This window comes from Haemaphysalis longicornis, unplaced genomic scaffold (assembly GCF_048455015.1).
Source record: "Haemaphysalis longicornis isolate Haplotype H1 unplaced genomic scaffold, Haemaphysalis longicornis Haplotype H1 scaffold_2, whole genome shotgun sequence".
NCBI lineage: Eukaryota > Metazoa > Arthropoda > Arachnida > Ixodida > Ixodidae > Haemaphysalis > Haemaphysalis longicornis.
In genome coordinates this window covers 2,543,001-2,563,171 of record NW_027526295.1, presented here as the reverse complement: position 1 = coordinate 2,563,171, position 20,171 = coordinate 2,543,001, and the positions used below count along the sequence as shown (strand labels likewise).

Here is a 20,171-nt window from a genome sequence, read left to right as displayed (position 1 = left end):
GAGAGGGGGAGGGAGCTTGTCCCTTCCAGTTCACTACAGATTAATAGAATTAAAAAAAAAGCAGGTAGAGAAATTCACTATTGTCACAGACTCTCCCATCGCAGGGTGGCATAAACTAGCAATGGCATAACACGTAGGAGACATACCAAACCCATTTCAAAGCATAAAGCAGGTTGCAAAGCAAAGCTTCTGAAGTGGAAAGCTTAGAAAGCCCTTTGGCAATGAGATGGAAGCAAAGTGTCTCAGGCACTCAACTCGCCATTTATGCCTTCATATACACAGCCCAAAAGAACTGCTTAGGTGCTTAAGTACTCCTGCCGTGTGCATGTACTGTAATCAAGCAATTACACATTTTTATTACGTGAAAATTTTGAGCAAATGCCTCCCTGTAGGCAAGTGGAGATAACTGGCAAAGGGCAAAGTGGGGAGGGGGCACTATCCAAAAATGACAACAAAATTCAAGATGGCGGTGACGTAGATCCCCTGCCGGGAAGAATAAACAGAATGCGCATGCACCTAGAATTTTGCCAAAGAATGTTAGTCATCGCTTGCAAAACCATTAAAAGAAAAGTTCGGAGAAGTCCGCTTAAAGTCTGGCCCGGTCTCCTGGCACCTCAGCTCTGCTAGTTCACCACGCCGGTCGCCTTCCTCCGAGCCAACCAGTGCGTTGCTTATACCACAGCTCCTGAAGGACCACGCCACAGTATCTTCGGGTAGAGGCCCACAGCTTAGCAAAAATATCGAGCGCATGTTGTCGCCAAAAGAAACCGAGTCCACGAAAAGAAAAATGAGAAATGGCACCTTGAGATTCGGCTATTGGGCTGCTATGATTGAACCTTACTGGGCGAGATAATAAACCAGCCAGCCGTCGCAGGCCGGTTCAGGTGCGATGAATCTTGAGGCTTAGAGTGAAGGGGGCCTTACAAAGGTAGGGGCAGTTCGAAATGTTACGGTACAACATACTTTTTTTTTCCATGCAAAACAGTTGTGAGGACCTTTAACTTAGAAGAAATGAAAGCTACCGTGCCATCCTAAAAACATGCAAAAAGTAAAACAAAGCATTTTTAAATTTACACACCTCAAAATGCAAAGCTGGCGTTGCTGCTCCCTTCAATGCCAGCAGTGCCTGGTTCACACTGGCCGCCAAGCTGCCTGCATATCACTCCGACACGTCACATTATTGGGCAAGAAGCACATCACTTTCTCTTGTAAAATGAGTTCAGCTGTCATGCTTGCCATGCTTGTACATGGGCTTTTGCTGCCCCAAAGCCCCAAAGATCAGGTAATATATTGCTGCCAACTTCCAATCTATAAAAATTTAAGCCACAGGCATGTGAAACGTCATAATTCAAACTACTACGGGCTGTTTAATATATGGCAGCGCCATTTATTCCACTCTTAGCAATGTGGATGCACCGACAAAAAGAATTGAAAAGTAGCCGCCTAAACCAACATTACGGTTAATTCCATAGCAACAATGGAATGCCATAAATGAAAACGGTTTAAAAAAGTTCTTACTGACCAACACATGACATTAGCTCAAAACATAAGCAGTTTAAAACCATCACCCTCTTCTATGTTTTGGGATAAAAATGTTTATTTTTAGAAATGCAAATAAGGTGCCCCAGTGGAGGTTTGCTATCCGCCTCAGCCTCTCGAAAAGTCATATTTATGTTGACAAAAGCTATGCAACATGCCTTAAAGGAGTACTGACACGAAATTTCAAAGCTCAGATCACTGTGCAGAACGCTTCCTTTGTGTATGGAGATACCCCCTTGGAAGTTGTAAACTGTAACCATTCAGTGGAACACATCTTAAATGAATTTTAATCCTTGCGTGCACGAGAAAGCTTTTCCGCGCAACTGAGATCATCTGCCCTTCGACACAAACGGCCGACGTCAGAGCTCCCGTGACGCATCGAGGCGGCCGCGGTGCTGTTGCAGCGTGCTTTTCCGCCTTGTGCATCACACCACAGTTTTTGGGACTGACGTCGCCTATGACTACGGCCGGTCGGGGCAGTCTGGTGCGTGAGTGTGTGCCCAGACCGTCATCGGCTGTGCTGCAACGAGAACAGTGACTTGAAATGTGCCTTCCTGTCTTGGGGGCTGCTTTGGTGTTCGCTTCACCGAAACCGAAACTGACAAGGATGAACGGAGCTGCAAGTAATTATTTCTACTGCGTTCGATAATCCACCGTAAAATACTGAGCAAGCGCCCCCCTGAAAGTGCAGATAGTTCACGGAATTTTGGGGAGGGGGCCCTTGTTAGGAACTGCCCCATAATTCAAAATGGCAGTGTGTAAATTTTGACCAACCTTACCTCCCCCCTCCCCCTTGAAAAAGAAAAAAAAATAATGTAGTTCACTAAGGAGAAACATTTTTAGTAAAGAAGCAGTGTATGAAGCCCCTCTTGGCACAACCAGTGTTAGCAATTTATACGGTGTTCCTGCCAACCGCGTTGTTGGTCCTTTTAGCCAGAGAATCCATTCTTGCCTCTTGCCATCATCTGTCCATTTCTGAGATGTTGAACAAGGTGTACTCGTGATGGGTTTGGAGGGCGTTCACGGTAGGGCTAAATGGCCTAGGTGCCTTTCAGAAATCTTCAAGTGTCCTCCAGCTTTCGTTACGAATGCTTGTCACGAACCACCGTTGTCACAGTCACAACCACACTCGGCTATGTCAGATGACAACAAAATGGCAAGGGTGTACAGAATTAACGGCTCCCCTATGTTCTCGAATTAAAATCTGGTTTAGCCAAGACATAGTCGGAAGTGTCCCTGGGCAGTTTCACTTTCATTGGTTTGGGCCATCAACGGTGGTTGGGGGAGGGGAGAGGAGGGGGCACTTCTTCAATAATGTGTGAAAACTCAAAATACTCGGATAACGAGAGCGGGGCGCTTGCATGGGTGGGGGCGCTTGATCGGTATTTTACGGTAATGTACCATTCTGCGATTAGTGGGCTCGTAGGCACCTATAGCCGCGAAAAAAATGAAACACAAAAATTTTGTGTCAGTACTTCTTTAAGCATGCGCAATGCACAAGGACCTTGTGTTGTCAAATGAATTCTAAAGGCTTGCAATGCCATGCGCAGCGGTACTGCCATCTGCAACACATGTAAGTGCTTACTGATAAAAGGTAAACAAAAGAATTGAACTAACTCAGTTGGGTGCATAAGGACGTCCTTTCCTCAAGGAATTCCTCCAGCCTCCTGCTCCGCCTAACTTCCTCCAGCCGCCTCCTCTCAGAAAGCTGGAGCTTCGCCTCCAGCTCACTTACACGGTTCTTTGCCCACCGCAAGAGTTTTTTTGGCACCAACTCGTCATCATCGTCCGAGTCCCTTTCGTCCTCCGACTCAGGCAGGGTGGCCTTGCGCTTTTGCGACAAGATCCGCTTGGTAATGTGTTTTTTTGCGGATTCCTTTTTTTTTTCTATTTTGCTGTTGGGGCACCCTGGTAGGCAGAAAAAAGAAACCGAGGTCACACAAGGCAAACCATGGGTCCGCTCGCTTCACCCTGCACCTCCTGAACCAGTTTACAGAGGTGCAAAGCCAGTTGACGGAACCAGATTTGCAGTTCTTTCATCTGTTTCTGCACCTCAACAGGGAGTGCAGGCAAAGCCATGAATTTGTCCTGCACCCGTCAGCACCACCAGTGTATCGAACAGCAAAGCTCAGGTGCTGCGAGCTGGACCACTGAAAGGAATGGCAGAGTGCTGCACCACTTCAACTGGTTCACGTGGTGCAGGTGGATTGAACAGACCCCATGTATTAGTTATAAATGATTTCAAGGTTATGCAAGCCCCACTGTATTCACCTCGGCAGATGTCTTGGTGTGGTGGAACCGCTGATGGAAGGGCCCGCGTCAAAAATTGCATCCGGGACAGGCTTGTGCCCCTTTCTCATTCTTGTGATGAGGTCAGCTTTGTTTACTATACAGAGAAAAGGGAAACAAAGGCTAATTTTTATTGAAATTTACGAACTGCGAAATTGGCCAGTCAAAAAATTTCACACTATTTCACAGTGCTTCTGTGATGTTTCCTGCATCAATTTCGCACTGCTGGGTCCATGAAGACGAAATAGTCGGGTCGTTCATTCAAGACACTTTTTTTGCGCCGAAAATGATAGCAACTTTTAACGCAAACTTTCAGCGAATATGCCGAATACTAAAAAACAAACCCTCAGTGGCTGTGGCGGTTTCTCACCCAGCCTGGTCTCCGTTTCCATTTTTCCCTCTTCCATCCTACCATCCTTGCCCAGCGTCCACTAAGCTCTCCGTTACAACTTGCCGATGCTCGGTGCGTAGAGCGAAGTCGGCGGCCAGGCCGGGACTTGTAATACAAGAGCTCCACTAAGTGAAAACCCAGCAGCATTTGTAAACGGCGCGCACCTGCAACTGTACAATTAAGTACTGAAACCCCATCCTAGTAAAAAAGGTAGCAGGTTCCAGATTGGACCAACTGCGCCCATTTGGGAATTTACAACCAAAGGCCAGCTGGTACCAGCTATACCATTTTCTCTAGACACTTTCAAGTACAAATTCATGCAATATGTACTTACGGCCAAGTAAAACAATGTCGCCAGGGTATAAGCCCTCCTCTTGACGCACTTCTGAGCGCCAGTACACCCTCTTGTTTTGGGCGGTATCCTCCAAAGTCGTCGGCTCAAAATCCTTAATCAAAGAGACGGCGACGATCGCCCTACCACCGTCTTTGTACTCCACGTACGCGTAAGTAGGTGGCATACTTGCGTGGTGGAAATTACACAACAATGTGTGGGCAGGAAAGAGCAGCTACCATGCGGACGTGCCAAATCTTCGTTTTTTTCTCGATGCAGATGCTATCGGTGTGCGTCACAGGCCGACTGCCGCCGCAGCCCTGCGTGCTATCACAAGTTTGGTGGCTCTCGCCCCTGCGCAGTCCAGTGCTGCAGCCCGAACAACGTTGCCCGGTCACATCGACGGAAACCATTTGGATCCTTACGCCCCTTCCTGAGGATTCAGCACCGGCATCGCCCCAGACATCATCGGATCACCTGCCTTTAAGAACCCAACTTCCTTCGTTCCGCTTCAGTGGGCAGGAAAGAGCAGCTACCATGCGGACGTGCCAAATCTTCGTTTTTTTCTCGATGCAGGTCAGTTCCAGCCCTGCTTTGCATTGTAAACGCTCCAGCAATACTTGCTTGCTGCTCTTTCCTTGCCCTACCACCATGTTCAGCATTGTTTGCGACTGTGTGCATGTCACGAAACTTTTACTCTTAGGGGGTGATGTCGAAATGAACCCTGGGCCTCAGAAGGAGGATACTAGTAAAGGAACCAACGAGATCCTTTCTTTGATGAAGAAACTTGACGCTAAAATGGACAAAAATCACGCCGAAGTTCTCTTAGAACTCAACGCAGTAAAAGAAATCCAGGTAAACCTTCAGGAGCAAATGACTAGCATAAACGACAGGTTGACAGCTCTGGAAGAAAAATTGGCAGCGTCTGAAAACTGTGCCGAGGTAGAAATTGCAAGAGCGGTAACTGAAGTTGTAGGTAAGCAAACTACCAGTATTCATAGCCGTTTAGATGAATTCGACGACCGGTCAAGGCGCGACAACTTGATCTTCTATGGTTTTGCTGATGACCAGACGGAAACGTGGGCTGATTCTGAACTAGAGGTCCGGGACATAATTGTGTCAGCACTCAAGATGAAATTGCCGGACGAAGCCATATCTCGTGCGCACAGACTTGGAAAGTTTTCACCAAACAAATGCCGCCCGATAATAACGAAGTTCGCCAGTTTTAAAACAAAAAGTGAAATTTTTTCCTCGAAAGCTCAACTGAAACCGGCTGATATCACTGTAGGCGAAGATTTCTGCATTTCTACCCGCACTGCGCGCAAGAACCTTATCGAGTTTGGAAAATCTAGCGGTGAACAATTTTCTGTGCGCTACAACAAACTGATAATCAAAAAGAAACCTATATGTACCACCCATCTACAAACACTGTCTGTGAAATAGAGTCCGGGATTGACGCTAATGAAGCATCGTTGCAGCCTTCCCAACCCACCGTTTCATCTCCTGTTTCCGCCACAGCCCCGCATAGCTAAATTCGGGCTCTTATCGCCTTGCAACCGGTATGAACCTGCTCTTTTCCAACATCCGTAGTGTTGTAAATAAACGCGATGACATATCTGCCCTTATCGATACGTGCAATGCCGACATTGTGATTTTAACTGAAACCTGGCTATCGTCGAAAATAAGTAACCAAGAAGTATTCGAATGCCAGCAACACTACCGCATGTATCGTTGCGACCGGGGTACTAGATTAGGTGGTGGTGTGCTTGTCGCAGCGGCCGATAGGCTCAATTCCTTTCACGTTCCGTTTTCCTCTGGCTTAGAAGCCGTATGCGCAGGCTTTAGAATAAACCACCGTGATGTCATTTTTTGCGCCTGTTATAGGCCCCCGAGTGCCACTTCGACGTTTTGCTCACAGCTTCACGACTTACTTAATTCTCTTGTAACAAGGTTTCCACACTCACCTATTTTCTTGTTAGGGGATTTCAATTTCCCTAACATAAACTGGTCCGGTACTGTGCCAACTGAATGTGACTCTTCCATGGATAGCAAGGCATTCCTAGACGTGTGTTTCGATTTCCATCTTACTCAGCTCGTTACTCAGCCTACTCGTATTACTTCGCGTAGCGCTAACATCCTTGACTTAGTTTTAACGACCGCTCCCGACCTTGTTAATTCTTTGAGTTCTTTGCCAGGTCTTAGTGATCATTGTTTTATTCATTTCAACCCTAAAGAAAACGTTACTCTTTCAAACCGTAAAGAAAAACGCATCCGAGACTACAGGAGAGCCGATTACGCAACAATAAACACTCAACTTGAAGCATTTATAGACGAATATATGCCGGACTTCTACGCTCGAAGCGTAGAAGAGAACTGGTCACGTTTTAAAAACGAAGTTAATGATTTAGTACAACAATACATACCTCTCCGATTCGTTCGCTGTAACCATCGGTCACCATGGTTTAATGTATCTCTAAAACGTATCTTGAACAAAAAAAAGCGGCTGTTCCGGCAAGCTAAGAAACGCAACACGAGTGATAGCTGGCATGCACATCATGAGATTTCCGCATTGTTTAAAAATTCTATCAAAGAAGCTAAGCGCGTTTACTTTTACACCACTCTGCCATCTCTTTTGTCTGATAATATTAAAAAGTTTTGGAAAATCATCAAGAGCTCTGAATATAACACTGTATCTTTAACTGATGTAGACGGTGCTGTTGTTCTACCTGAAAAATGCTGTTCTGTATTGAATGACGTGTTTTCTAAATCATTTTCGAATGACCTGTTACCTTGCACTTCTTTACCTGAACTTGTTAAGACGAACTTCCCGGCAATGGATTCCTTGATTATTGATTATGATGGTGTCGTGAAGTTGATCCGTAATTTAAAAATTTCGTCTTCTTCAGGAATAGATGGCATCAATTCAAAGTTCTTGAAAAATACTGAAGTGTACTCATCTATAATTTTGGGAAATATTTTTTCGCAGTCTTTTTTGTCGTGTTCTTTGCCGAAAGATTTTAAAGTCGGCAAGGTGGTTCCATTGTTCAAATCTGGCGACATGCATTCACCTCTAAATTACCGTCCTATTTCTATAACAAGTGTTCCATGCAAAATTCTAGAGCATATAATATTCTCCGTGCTTATTAACTTTCTAGAAACAAATTCATTATTTTCATCCAGTCAGCACGGTTTCCGTAAATCATTTTCTTGTGATACCCAGCTTATTTCATTTACACATGACATTTGTGCCGCGTTAGATAATGGATTTCATATTGACACCATCTTCTTAGACTTTTCTAAAGCATTTGATCTTGTTTCTCACCAATTACTCTGTCATAAATTAAGTGTCCTCAACTTTGACCGTAATATTATCTTGTGGATCGAAAACTTTTTGTCCAACCGAACACAATTTGTCTCTGCTAACAACTTTGATTCTGCTCTTTGTCCGGTCACCTCCGGGGTTCCGCAAGGCTCTGTTCTCGGACCTTTGCTTTTTCTGATCTATATTAATGACTTGCCTAACTCCGTAACATCCTCAATAAGGTTATTTGCCGATAATTGTGTCATTTATCGTGTAATATCATCAAATTCAGAAACTCTAACATTACAATCTGACCTAGATAAGATTTCTACTTGGTGTGATACTTGGAAGATGCGTCTTAACAGCCAAAAGTGCAAACTAATGAGAATTTCCCGCAGTACTGCTCCGCCTAACTTACACAATTATCGCATTATGGGTTCTGCACTCGAAGAGGTCACCTCTTATAAATACTTAGGCGTCTACATAACATCTAACCTTTCCTGGCAGACTCACATTAACCATATCACTAACAACGCCAACTGCATGCTTGGTTACCTCCGTCGCAATTTCTCAATGGCCCCAGTTAACGTAAAGCTACTTCTCTACAAAACAGTAATACGCCCTAAGCTTGAATATGCCTCTTCTGTCTGGGACCATGCAGTAGAATATCTAACAAATGCAATATAATCTGTTCAAAATCGTAGTGTACGCTTTATTCTTGCTAACTACTCTCGGACGGCTAGTGTAACATCTATGAAGACTACCTTAAACCTCCCTCTCCTCTCACACCGCAGGAAACTAGCACGATTAGTTCTACTCCACAAAATTTACTATTACAATCCGGAATTAAGAAGTCAACTTTTCTCTGCACCTTCTTACATGTCGTCTCGAACTGATCACCTGCATAAATTATTCGTTCCACAGTGCCGCTCTAATTTATTTTTCTACTCATTTATCCCAAAAACCACCACTGCATGGAACCACCTCCCCGGCTCAATTGCTAGCATAACCGATTTGTCTGCATTTATAAATGCTATAGAAAAACACTTTAGCTAATCCGCGTTTTTGTTGTTTTCTTTTTCTTTGATTTTTCCTGTTTTTGATACCCTTTCCTGTGTTTGCATTATGTATCAACTCCACTCCCTTCTGTAACGCCTTCGGGCCTTGAAGGTACAATAAATGAAATGAAATGAAATGTTAAAAATCACCAGACTACACAACTTAACACCCTTCGATGGAATGCGCACACGGTGGAATGGCCGATGGAATGGTCACGGAGACAAGGCAGGCGCAGACTTGTCTTGTCCCTGCCTGAGCAAACCCGGATCAAGAGGAATGTCACCGAACAGGGAGGATTAGAATGTTGGGGAGCAACACAAAGGGCAACGTCGCGAGCCTGAGTGCAAAGCTGGGCGAGTCCCGTCTTTGTCAGCCTTTCTCGTCCTGCCCCTTGCGCTGTTGTAATCATGGATATTTGTGAACCTGCACAGCGTACACCGAGTGTAGAGTCTTTATTTTAAAAAAGTTAATAATATAATCTTTTTATTTATAAAATTATAAAAATAATACTACACTTGTTGTACTAGTGCAAATAACTATATTATTCGCTTTTTTATTCACACCTGGTACACTAGACACTAATTGTACACCAATTGCACTAGTGTAGTCACCTGCTCAGAGCAGTTTGGAGCAGTTCTGGAAAGCAAAAGCGAAACTGCTCGCGCTGGAGGGGGCGGAGCCGATGCGTCGCCCTTTCAGCTGTTTCTGCTTGTTGCGTTTTCTTTCTATGCTCACGCCGAATTCCTTTGGATCCTCCTTGCAGCCACCATCTGCGCCGTACTGCTGGGTTGCGCCGTTGCGCTGTGCAGGCGCTGCGCGGCTTTGTTGCTTCTTTGTTTGTTTGTTTGCTCAATCGGCCTGCGCTGGCTGAATCTGTGGGGGGCTATGGAGCAGCAAACTAAAAAGCGCAAATGTTACCTCTACGAATCAAGCGAATTTCGCGTACCTTCGTCGACACGGTGGCATCGGCGGGAAGAAAGAAATCAAAGCGAAGCCGAAACGTCAGGAACCAGCGACTCATCGGCCACTCCTGGTACATCAAGCATCGCAGCCGACGCCCCGTCGTGAGCAACGAGTTCCGAGGAGGATGTAAACATGGAAGAGAACTTCTTTGACTGTTCCGAAGGCATAGAGGGAAGCGAAGAAAACTCTGCGCCCGTGCCGCCGGAAGACACGCACGAAACCCTAAAGCAGCCCTGGACGAGTACGGTGATGAAACCCTGCCCGGCTCCACTACAACGAAGGCAGCAGCGATCGTCATGATATTGGCGTTTGTTGTTGCCCATGGGCTGCCGTGGGACACTGTCGACGGCTTATTGCGTCTGATTAACGCGCTGTTCGGGTTCAGGGGCAACGTCTTGCCCCGGAGCAAGTACTTGCTGAGGAAGATGTGGAGCTCCCAGATTGACCGTTATGTAAAGCACACTACTATTGCAACGTTTGTGGCAGTTGCGTTCAGGAGTGCGGACCTGGTAGCGCGCGATGCGAAAGTTGCGAGAAAGATTTCCAACTGTCTGGGCTAAAGGCAGAGGGCTGCTTCTTTAGCATCCTGGATTTAAAGCGGAAAATACGTCAAGTCATCAACAGGTGCAAAGAGGAGCTCTTTAATAAGATGGCTTTGATGAATTCCACACTGAATGAGCCCGCAATAAGCGACATTACATCTGCTGCCGTTTACAAGAGCCTCAGAAGCAGTTCTAATATTTCAGCGGGAGACCTTACTCTAACCTTCAACACAGACGGCAGCCCTGTGTACAAATCTTCGAAAACATCTGTATGACCAATTCAATTTGTCATTAACGAACTTCCACAAAGGGTGCGTTCCAATTTACCGTTTAGACAGCTTCGTTGCCGTCTTCGCGGACAGTACGCCATGTTAAGCCCCGTTCCAATTCGAACGAAGCAGTCAACGAAGACTGCTTCGAGGAGACAGCATCGAAGTCAGCAACGATGCAGGCTACCTTCCTGTCTAAACTGAAAAGCGACGCCAGCGCCACCTTTTTGCGTTTTTATGTTGAACCAGAAGCACTTGTTCCTTTATTTAAATATTTAGTAAAATTAATTAGTCATGAAGGTGACTTTGCCTAGTTTTTAAATTACGTGACGTTTGTAATAACAACGGTAATATTAGTTACGAAACTTGCGGCTTGCTCAACTCAACATGTCTGCGACGACGCTGTCGTCTGCTGGTCGTCTGCGCTGGTGTTGCGTTTGCGACCTAGGCGCCGTTCCAATTTCATTCCTTTAGACGTCTAGTTAGACTGCTTCGTAGACTGTCTACCAAGCTGTCTGCGAATTGGAACGCAGCACAAGACTACGCCAACAAAACACTGTCCTAGCTGGACTATGGTTTGGGCCCACGCACCCTGACATGTGTGTCTTCCTGGAAAAGTTTGTCAGTGCGGTTCAGGGAATTGGGCAGATCGTGTGGACGGTGGGAACGCAGACTGTGACGTCGAGCATCCATGCCATATGCTGCTCGGTGGATGCCCCGGCACGTGCTGAAGTGTGCAATCAAACACGGTACAACGGACACTTTGGCTGCCCCTGGTGCCTTACATGTGGGGAAAAACTTGCAGGTATGACCAGCTGCATGCAAGTAAAACTGATTGTTTTGCTGCCCTAGTACAACATGCATGAAAGATGGTTTCTAGACATTTATGTACAGGGGCTGTCAGAAGTAATTGGAGCACGGGAACTGTGGCCGAACCGCATAGGAGCGCCGTGTAGCTTAACCGGAGGCAAACGGGAGGAGCAGAACGCGCATGCGCGCCATCCGACGCTGATAGCCCATCTGTACTTCTCAACCCACTTATTTTAACGTGGCTTCTAGCATTATTCGCGGCATACTGGTCTCGGCGATGGTGCTAATAGCGGAGGCAGTATCTGGCAGCATCGCTCACACACTTTCAGCGCACGTGAGCTGCTAAAGAAGCGTTGTAATCGCAGAGATCTACTGTGACAATTTTTCTTTTCTAATATTTTTAGGTGGGTCTGCTATCAGCGCCAACGATGAGGCCAGTATGCCACGAACAACGATCGAAGCCGCATTAAAAGAAGTGGGTTGAGATTCATCGAGGGGCTATCTGCGTCGGCAGGCATGCATGCGTGTTCTGCTCGTATAGTTTACCGCCGGTGCAGCTACACGGCGCTCCTATGCGGTTCGGCCACAGCTCCCGTGCTCCACGTACTTCTGACGGAACCTGTACCTTTAATGAAGAGAGCATGGACAACAAGTTGTAGACCCCTTTTCAAGTACAGTAAACGCTCGTTAATTGAAACTGCTAGGGGATGCTGTGTCATGTGGAATTAATGAAAGCTCGAACTAACTAAAGTTAACAGTGCACACTGAATGTGAAGCCCTAGGGCATGCCAAGAATTCAATGCTTTATAAAAAAGCATGTGATTTAGCCGAAAGCCAGCTCCTTTTGCTTTATCAAGCAAAAGTGGTGGAAGACCACCTCTACACCTTCTTCAAAACTATAGTTTTGCCTCCCGTCTCTTTGCAGACAAGTTTTGCATTTTACACATAAATGACCTCATCCGACACCGCCCCACACAGCATTGCACCCGTGTTCGCATCAATGTAGTCCGCAAACATTACATCCTCGAAAACACCCGCCATGGGGGTTTTAAGTTATTTTACCCAATTTTACTTTTTCTGTTTGGTTTTCACTACTGGAGGTTTTTTGACATTTTTCACATTCTGGAGGTGACCCAGCATTGTGTGTAGACAGGAAGTGCATTTGTGTGGCCGTACCCACACCAAGCTGCCGAGTCAGGGCCTCGCAGTTTGAATTATTGCGTTCGAATTAACTGGCTTTTTTATACATAGGCTTCTATGTGAGCTTGGCCGCACCAAATCATACCGATCGCATTATCCATAAATTCAAGTTATTGAAGTTCGAATTAACGAGCTTTTACTGTATGTAGTTCAGCTTCAGAAAATGTAAGTTATTAATAACTGAAGCTGATTGAAGTGAACGTACACTGTACTTTCCAACTTAAAACATGCAAAATTTGTGCCACATGCTGAATATCATGACTAAGGGGTATAGGTTTGTGTGGCATTTAGCATCACAAATTGTGTGGATGGCCTTGACAGCTCAGTCATAAGGCATGCATAAATATGGGCAAAATATGCTAGGGCTTGTGCAACAAAGGACAACGCAACCAGTTGCTGACGTTATGCACAGGTGTTGGCTAGAAATGAGTCTTGTTGCTAAGCGTAATATTGGGAACTACAAGAGAGATTTATGAGCTCATCCCAGACCAATCATTGCAGGTGCCTTTCGTTATCGGCGGACGGATATAGAAGTTGAAAGAACACCAGCTGGTGTGTTTCGGGACATGAAACTTGCTGCAGAGCTGGGTGTTGCAGTGAACGGTATGAATGGACATTCACCCCTAATCAACCTCAAGAACTTCGACATCGTCCGAGGCAAAGCTGTCGACTACATGCACTGCGTCCTCTTGGGTGTCACCCGACAGCTGGTGGGGTTTTGGATGGACTCTCCAACAAGTCCAACAACTAAGGAAGTCTCGAAGAAGAGCTCATCCGCACAAAAAAAAAAGAACTCATCAACCTTGAAGAAAAAGAAGGACTCATCGACCTCGAAGAAAAAGAAGGACTCATCAGCCTCTAAGAATCTCTTTTACATTGGTGAGTCTTACTCAATATTACTGCCAGGAAAGCTAGCTCTCGAGATTTTGTTCACAGCTTTGTAAAATAAGTATGCAGCAAAATCAGTGTTATGAAGCCATATGGTTCCAAGTAAACTAAGGAACAGATTGATTGATTGATTGATTGATTGTGAGGTTTAACGCGCCAAAGCAACTCAGGTGATGAGGCGCGCCGTAGTGGAGGTCTCCGGATTAATTTTGTCCGCCTGGGGATCTATAACGTGTGCCGAAATCTCGTACACATGAGCGTTTTTGCTTTTTGCCCCCACCAGAAAAGTGGCCGCCGCGGCTGAGAATCGAACCCGCGTCCTTGTGCTCAGCAGCGAATTGCCTTAGCAACTGAGCCACCGTGGCGGGTAAAAACTAAGGAACTATGAATGAAACAGGAAAATGAACCAATCTGGCCATTCATTGCATGACATGGGGGTGTTCTGCTCGGCTTGAAGTGGTGAAATTATTTAGTGATACCGTGAACAATCTGCTTGCAAAATTCATGCATTACCAATTAAAAAAAAAACTTCATTTGAAAGTGTTCCATTAGGATAGCTACTTGAAAAGGAAGGTACTGTGATTCGTAATCACCACAATATCACATTCCGTAAGTTATTCTGTCTTGACTTTTTGTGTGTGTGTGTGTGTATGCATGTGCGTGTGTTTTTTTTTGCTGATGTATGCATATTTATTTTTTTGGTTTTTAACTAAACCTTCTGGTTGGGGGTCAGCGTACTCTGTTTTGTCTCCCTCATTGCTTTGTCCCTCTGCCCTTGGAAAGTGACAGCCGTTATAAAACTTGTAAATTATATGAATGAAAGCTTCAATTCAGAAATTTCTTTTTTGCGCATGCAGGTGCTCCTTCTACAGTCGACAAGTTGGACAGGCGCCTCCTGAGCATTTGCCCACCACACAGTTTTACACGCTTGCCTCGGTCCTTGCATGAGAGGAGTTTCTGGAAAGCCAGCTAGTGGAGAAACTGGCTTCTTTTCTTCTCCCTGCCGACACTGCTTGGAGTGCTACGAGACCGCTACTGGAGGCATGCAGCCCTGCTAGTGGAAGCAGTGTACACCCTACTACTCGCTGAAATTTTCCCAAGACAACTCCAACATGCAAGTAAGTTCTTGTTGCTTTTCACCTAACTTCAGTTGGTTTAAGGTAAGGAACCCGTCGTAAGTAATGCAGACTAGAAAAATAACATGAAAGCAGCAAATAATAGTACTAATACTGTGTACTTTTATCCATACTCAGGATGGGTACAACCAGGCATAAAGGGCCGTGAAAGGTAGAACTGCCCATACTAATGAGGCTTGCATACCCAGCCTGACCCCAATTTATAGTCATGGGGAAGAACGGAAGGGAGAAAGTGAGAAAAAAAATGCTTGAGCTGAAGTTTAGAAACACCATCACATTATTGAGCCACCTCAAATGCTAGGTAAAACCAAATGTATGAATATTTCCTGAACAGCCTTGGCAGGCAAATTTAGAGGGGCATTAAAATACCACAGCTTCGACGCACTAAAAAGATTGCCCTTCTTCATAATTGAACTCACGCGAGTTTTACAATAAATTGCATATTGAGAGGACTCTGACTCATTATCACCTTGGGCACCTATAATGGAACTTAATAAACTTGCAATATTGGCTGATTTCAACCTAACTACCGAATCAGTAATGTGAGATTGCAGCATTCATTGCACTTAGAAAAATTTTGTGGCCATAACGCAATTCACAAAAACAGCAACAGTGAAATAATGGGAGGCAAAACCAACATGAATCCGAGGCAAGAACCCGATATATGAGCCTAATGTCTGCTGCGACTTCTTGCTGTAATAAGTTGAACGAGTATTTGATGACACTATATGGTGGCTGAAACAAACCATTGCAGTCTTGAAGACATCAAATAACTTTGCATTTAAAATAGGAATCTGTTGCTAGGAATTTGTCACAGCTATCAAAAATAAAGGAATCGAATCACTTATGACCCTGCTTTTCATGAAATTTTGGATCGTGTTTAAGCCTATAATCTATAGCTATGTGTATGTATTGTTCTTCTAGGACACCTGCTTCAAGTGTTCGTGGCAAGAGCCGAAGGATTGTACGGAGAATGTTTCATGACCTTTAACGTGCACCAGTTGTTGCATCTCGGCAACTGTGTAGAAAATTTAGGTCCGCTGTGGGCTTGCTCCGCCTTTCCCTTTGGGACGGGAAATAGAAGAATAACAAAAATGGCGAAGGCAGCAAAAGGGGCTCCTTATCAAATTGTGGAAAGAGTTGTTGTTCAGCAGGAGCTAGAGGCTATTCTTCATTCGTCACCTCTAGGCTCAAATGTGCAGTTCTTCTGCGAGCAACAACTAGGAAATGCTCTAACCAAAAAGGTTACAACAGTTGATAACATACGCCTATTCGGAAAACCAATGAATGCACGCCTAAATTCACAGCAAAAAGATGCCATTGCACATTTCTTAACGTACCAGGGCAAAATTGTGAACGAATTCTTAAGAATGGCATTTCAAGGAACAATTATCCACAGCAGGCAGTACAAAAAAGCAAAAAAAAAGTGACAGCTCTTCTATTAAGAACTTTGAGGGGCTTTTTTTGTCGTCCAACATGTTCTTCATGTTCGAGAGCATGCCGATGATGCTGGTGTGGTGCTGCTTGTGTGCCATAAACTAGTCACCGATGAAGAAGAGGATTTTCCTCCCCACATCAAGCAGTGCTCTTTTTCTCCTAGGGACACTTGTGTTGTGCTCACACCCTGCAAAATATCCACTCCCTGTCTGCTGATGTACATGTCGTCTGAGCACAAGTGTTATGTGAGCTCGTTGCCAAATTTAATTGAACGGGACTAAAGGAGTTCCGGAAGGCAAAAATGTACCACAAAAATTTCGTCAGTACTTCGTTAACTTTGAGTTTTGACTTTAATTCGAGTTCGCATAAAGAAATCTACTTGTTGAGCCGTCTTTCTTTAAGAAAGGGGATTAGATTTTTTGTGCTTTCAAAGAGTACTGACACAAAACTGCAAAGCTGAGCTATGTAAAAAGCTTCCTTCGTACCGTATTTACTCGATTCTAAGCACGCTTATTTTTCCAATACACACTAAACTTTTTTGCGCCCTTTTGGCCAAAAAGGGTGTAAGATAATTGAAAAAAGGGTATTGGGAGGCCCTTACGCCCTTTTTCTTGAATCTCAACACCCTTTTTTGTAGCTTTCCACCCTTTTTGCGTGAAAAAAAGGGTGTTGACCAACCTCAACACCCTTTTTTTTGGAAGGGTGTTGAAAGGGTGGGGAAAAGGTGTTCAGCTCATCATTGATTGAGGTCATGCATGCAATATAATTTCAAAAAGACATCCCATTGTACCATCCACCCAACCTCGTCAAAAATGTTCAAAAGCAAAAAAAAAAAAGCTGCCAAATTCAATAAAAAGCAGCGGCAGCACCGACGTTGAAACAGGAAAAAATATCAGCCCTTGCTTATTACGACATCGACAGAATAACACTCTCCCTCCCACTTTTTGTTTTCTACAACCTTGCACGGAGCACAGCACAACCTTGAACTGTGACATCTGTATCATCATTCCGTCGTTCCCTGTTCCTCTCCTGCCCCACCAGCACAATCATAGCCCCCTCTGACAACAGTCATTCTCGTCACTCAGTGGAGTTAGAAAGTACTACCGTATAAACCGGAATATAGGTCGAGTTTTTTTCCAAAAAAATCCGCACAAAAGTCACCCCTCGTCTTATATAGCGGTGTTTAGCCGAATGTGAGTCGTCAGCTGGCAACATGTGGTGTGTCTGTTTGTCAAAGCCTCGTACGGCCGTATCCAAAGCCAATACCTGTCATTCCTCCATGATTTTTTTATAGTTGCCGTGTTCTTTGTGTGCTTTTGCGTCCGACCTGTCCCAACATTTCTGTTTGGATCAACGCTTCGTCCGATTTGTTTGACGTTTTGATTTTTTGCCTGTTGAAGAATGAGTGGCGGCACGCGCAGGCAGTTTTCAGCTGCATTTAAGATAAAAGTTATTGAATTTGCTGAAACGAACGGCAACATGGCCGCTCAGCGCCAATTTGGCGTTTCAGAAAAATGCGTGAGATACTGGAGGGCACAGAAAGGCAAATTGCTGAAGTGCAAACCGTGCAAGACGTCCTTTCGTGGGCGTAGTGCGGTTTATCCGCAACTCGAGGACACGCTCGCGGACTTTGTGCGGGAACAGCGTGCGCGCTCGCTACCGGTGACCGCGCATACAATTCGCTGCAAAGCCGTGGAGCTCGCGCGAGAAGCTGGACTTTCAAGTGAGGAGTTCCGTGCCCCGGCCGCATGGGTGCGTCGCTTTATGAGGTGGAAAGGATTTTCACTCCGCCGCCGCACGTCCATCTGTCAGAAGCTGTCGGTGGAGTTCGAGGACAAGATGGTTAGCTTCCAGCGCTTCGTGATCCGGCTTCGAGAGGAGAACAACTACATGATGGGGCAAATTGGCAATGCCGATGAAACCCCCGTGTGGTTTGACATGCCTTCGTCAACCATGATCACGGAGCGCGACGCCAAGGACGTGAAGCTTTTGTCGACGGGCAATGAGCATTCGCGCTTCACTGTCATGTTGGCATGCACTGCAGATGGTGGGAAGCTGCCACCCTTCGTCATATTTAAAGGAAGACGATGCCGAAGGAAGCATTCCCGGCAGGTGTTGTCGTTCGCGTGAACGAAAAGAAATATATGGATAAGGCCATGATGCTTGAATGGATCCGGGTCGTCTGGAACCGCCGGCATGGTGCACTGCTGCGTCCTCGGAGCATGCTGGTTTTGGATGCGTTTCGCGGTCACCTCACCGAAGGTGTGAAACGCGTGCTCTGTGACGGAAAAACGGACCTTGTCATCATCCCAGGTGGTATGACGTCCACCCTCCAGCCACTCGACGTCGTGTTGAACAAGCCGTTCAAGGACCGGGTGCGGCTGGAGTACCAAGAGTGGATGTCCGGCGACAACCCGAAGACGCCGACGGGCCGCCTGCAGAGACCTCCGCTTGGAACCGTCTGCGGCTGGGTGCTCTCCGCCTGGCGTTCTTTGCCAGACGTGATGGTGCAGAAGGCATTTAAGAAATGCTGCATAAGTAACTCTCTCGACGGTACTGAAGACTACGCACTGTGGGAGGAGGCCAGCAACAAGCGGTCGTCTTCTGAGGATAGCGACACTTCCGATGAATGAGACGGCGGCTCCGATGGCGGGTGAGCGGTGCCGTTCGAGAATAAATGTATATGGGGGATTTTCGGTCGTTTCATTTTTTTTTCTTCTTTTTTTCATCTAAACTTAGGGGGTCGACCTATATTCCCACTCGACCTATAATCCGGTTTATACGTAGCAATCACAATTTTATTACATTCTTATTGTTAGCGACCATAAATATTATGTACAAATGCAATAAACAGACCACCTAGTTTCTCCTGCAGAAACAACGTTGGAGAACAAGGCAGATATCAAAAGAAAACAAAAGTTGGGGAGGGAGGGGGCATGAAATCGGGCGCTAAATAAACAGACGCCAAATAATAATACGATTACTTACACTAGAACACTGCCAAATTTCATTCCGGAGTGTTATCTTACTATCTGCTGCTTTTTTTAACGTTCAAATTGAGCGCCAGAAAACTCAGTACGCGTTTTGTGTTTGTAAACTTAAAAAATATAAGCTTCTTTATTATATTACACACAAAAAATAATAAGTTACTGTTATATTCAGTAAAATAGGCAATTATTTATTGTTGTCGTTTTAATTTGTTTACGCAACCCGCTGCCAATGGCCGACACCCTGAGTACGGCGTGCGGCGGCGCGGCCAGTCACCTCCTCGAATGGTCCCGTGACCCATGGAGGAAAGAAAAGTTTAGGAGGGAGCGTCACGTGACAATCGTGAAGCCTAGTCATAAAAAATAAAAAGGAAAGACTGATGGGAGGTGTTCTATTCACGTGACAGGCAAGCGGTAGTTCTTTGCGCGTCATGTGGCCCTTCGCCGACGCTGCGTGCGTGCGTCTATCCGTTTGGTTGCCGGGCCTTCCGCGTATTCGAGTTTCGGCGACGTGTCGTTGCGCGCAGCTCTGCCTGCAACCCGAAACGCGCAGCGGGCTAACCGCGCGGGCAAAGTGGTCGGACGGGAGAGGCAGAAAACATCTTTGTTTTCTGAGCTTTCGGACCCATCGAAGTTCACGCCGCAGTCGGAGAGTTGTGTGCCGCCGCCGCGTGCAGAAGTGGAGATGATCTTTTCAACTTTGCCGCTCAGGCAAAGTTGAAAATAAGATCAACCATTTCAACCCTTTCTTTAACCATTTATTGCCAAGGCGCAGTCAGTCCACAATTCAGCAAGGTCCCTCCCAGGCTTAATCTAGCATTCGTTGTTGTTTTTTTTTTTATACGTATCGCACCGATCGAGCGGTCCTCAGCGGACAAACAGCCGGCGTACTGCTTGCGACGCGAGGTGGTCACACCCAACATAAGGGTTCTGAACCCTTTGTTTTCCAGTGCACTGAAGTAACGTACCACCACGCCGGAGCACCGAAAAGGCGAACGTATGCAAAAGCGCGCGCGAGCGAAACCAAAG

The 20,171-nt window shown here is 45.7% G+C and overlaps 1 protein-coding gene across 1 annotated transcript in view; it reads right to left on the bottom strand.

Moving 5' to 3' along the window:
* Window positions 1-4,235, bottom strand: part of LOC144166943 (uncharacterized) — a 101,136-nt gene extending 96,901 nt beyond the window's left edge. Inside the window, exons 1-3 of the mRNA XM_077696378.1 lie at window positions 4,199-4,235; window positions 3,157-3,447; window positions 1,079-1,152 (exon numbers count right to left, since the gene is read on the bottom strand). Of these exons, the coding sequence (XP_077552504.1) occupies window positions 1,079-1,152; window positions 3,157-3,447; window positions 4,199-4,235 (402 nt within the window). The remainder of the gene's footprint in view (window positions 1-1,078; window positions 1,153-3,156; window positions 3,448-4,198) is intronic.
* Between the last annotated feature and the right edge of the window lie 15,936 nt (window positions 4,236-20,171).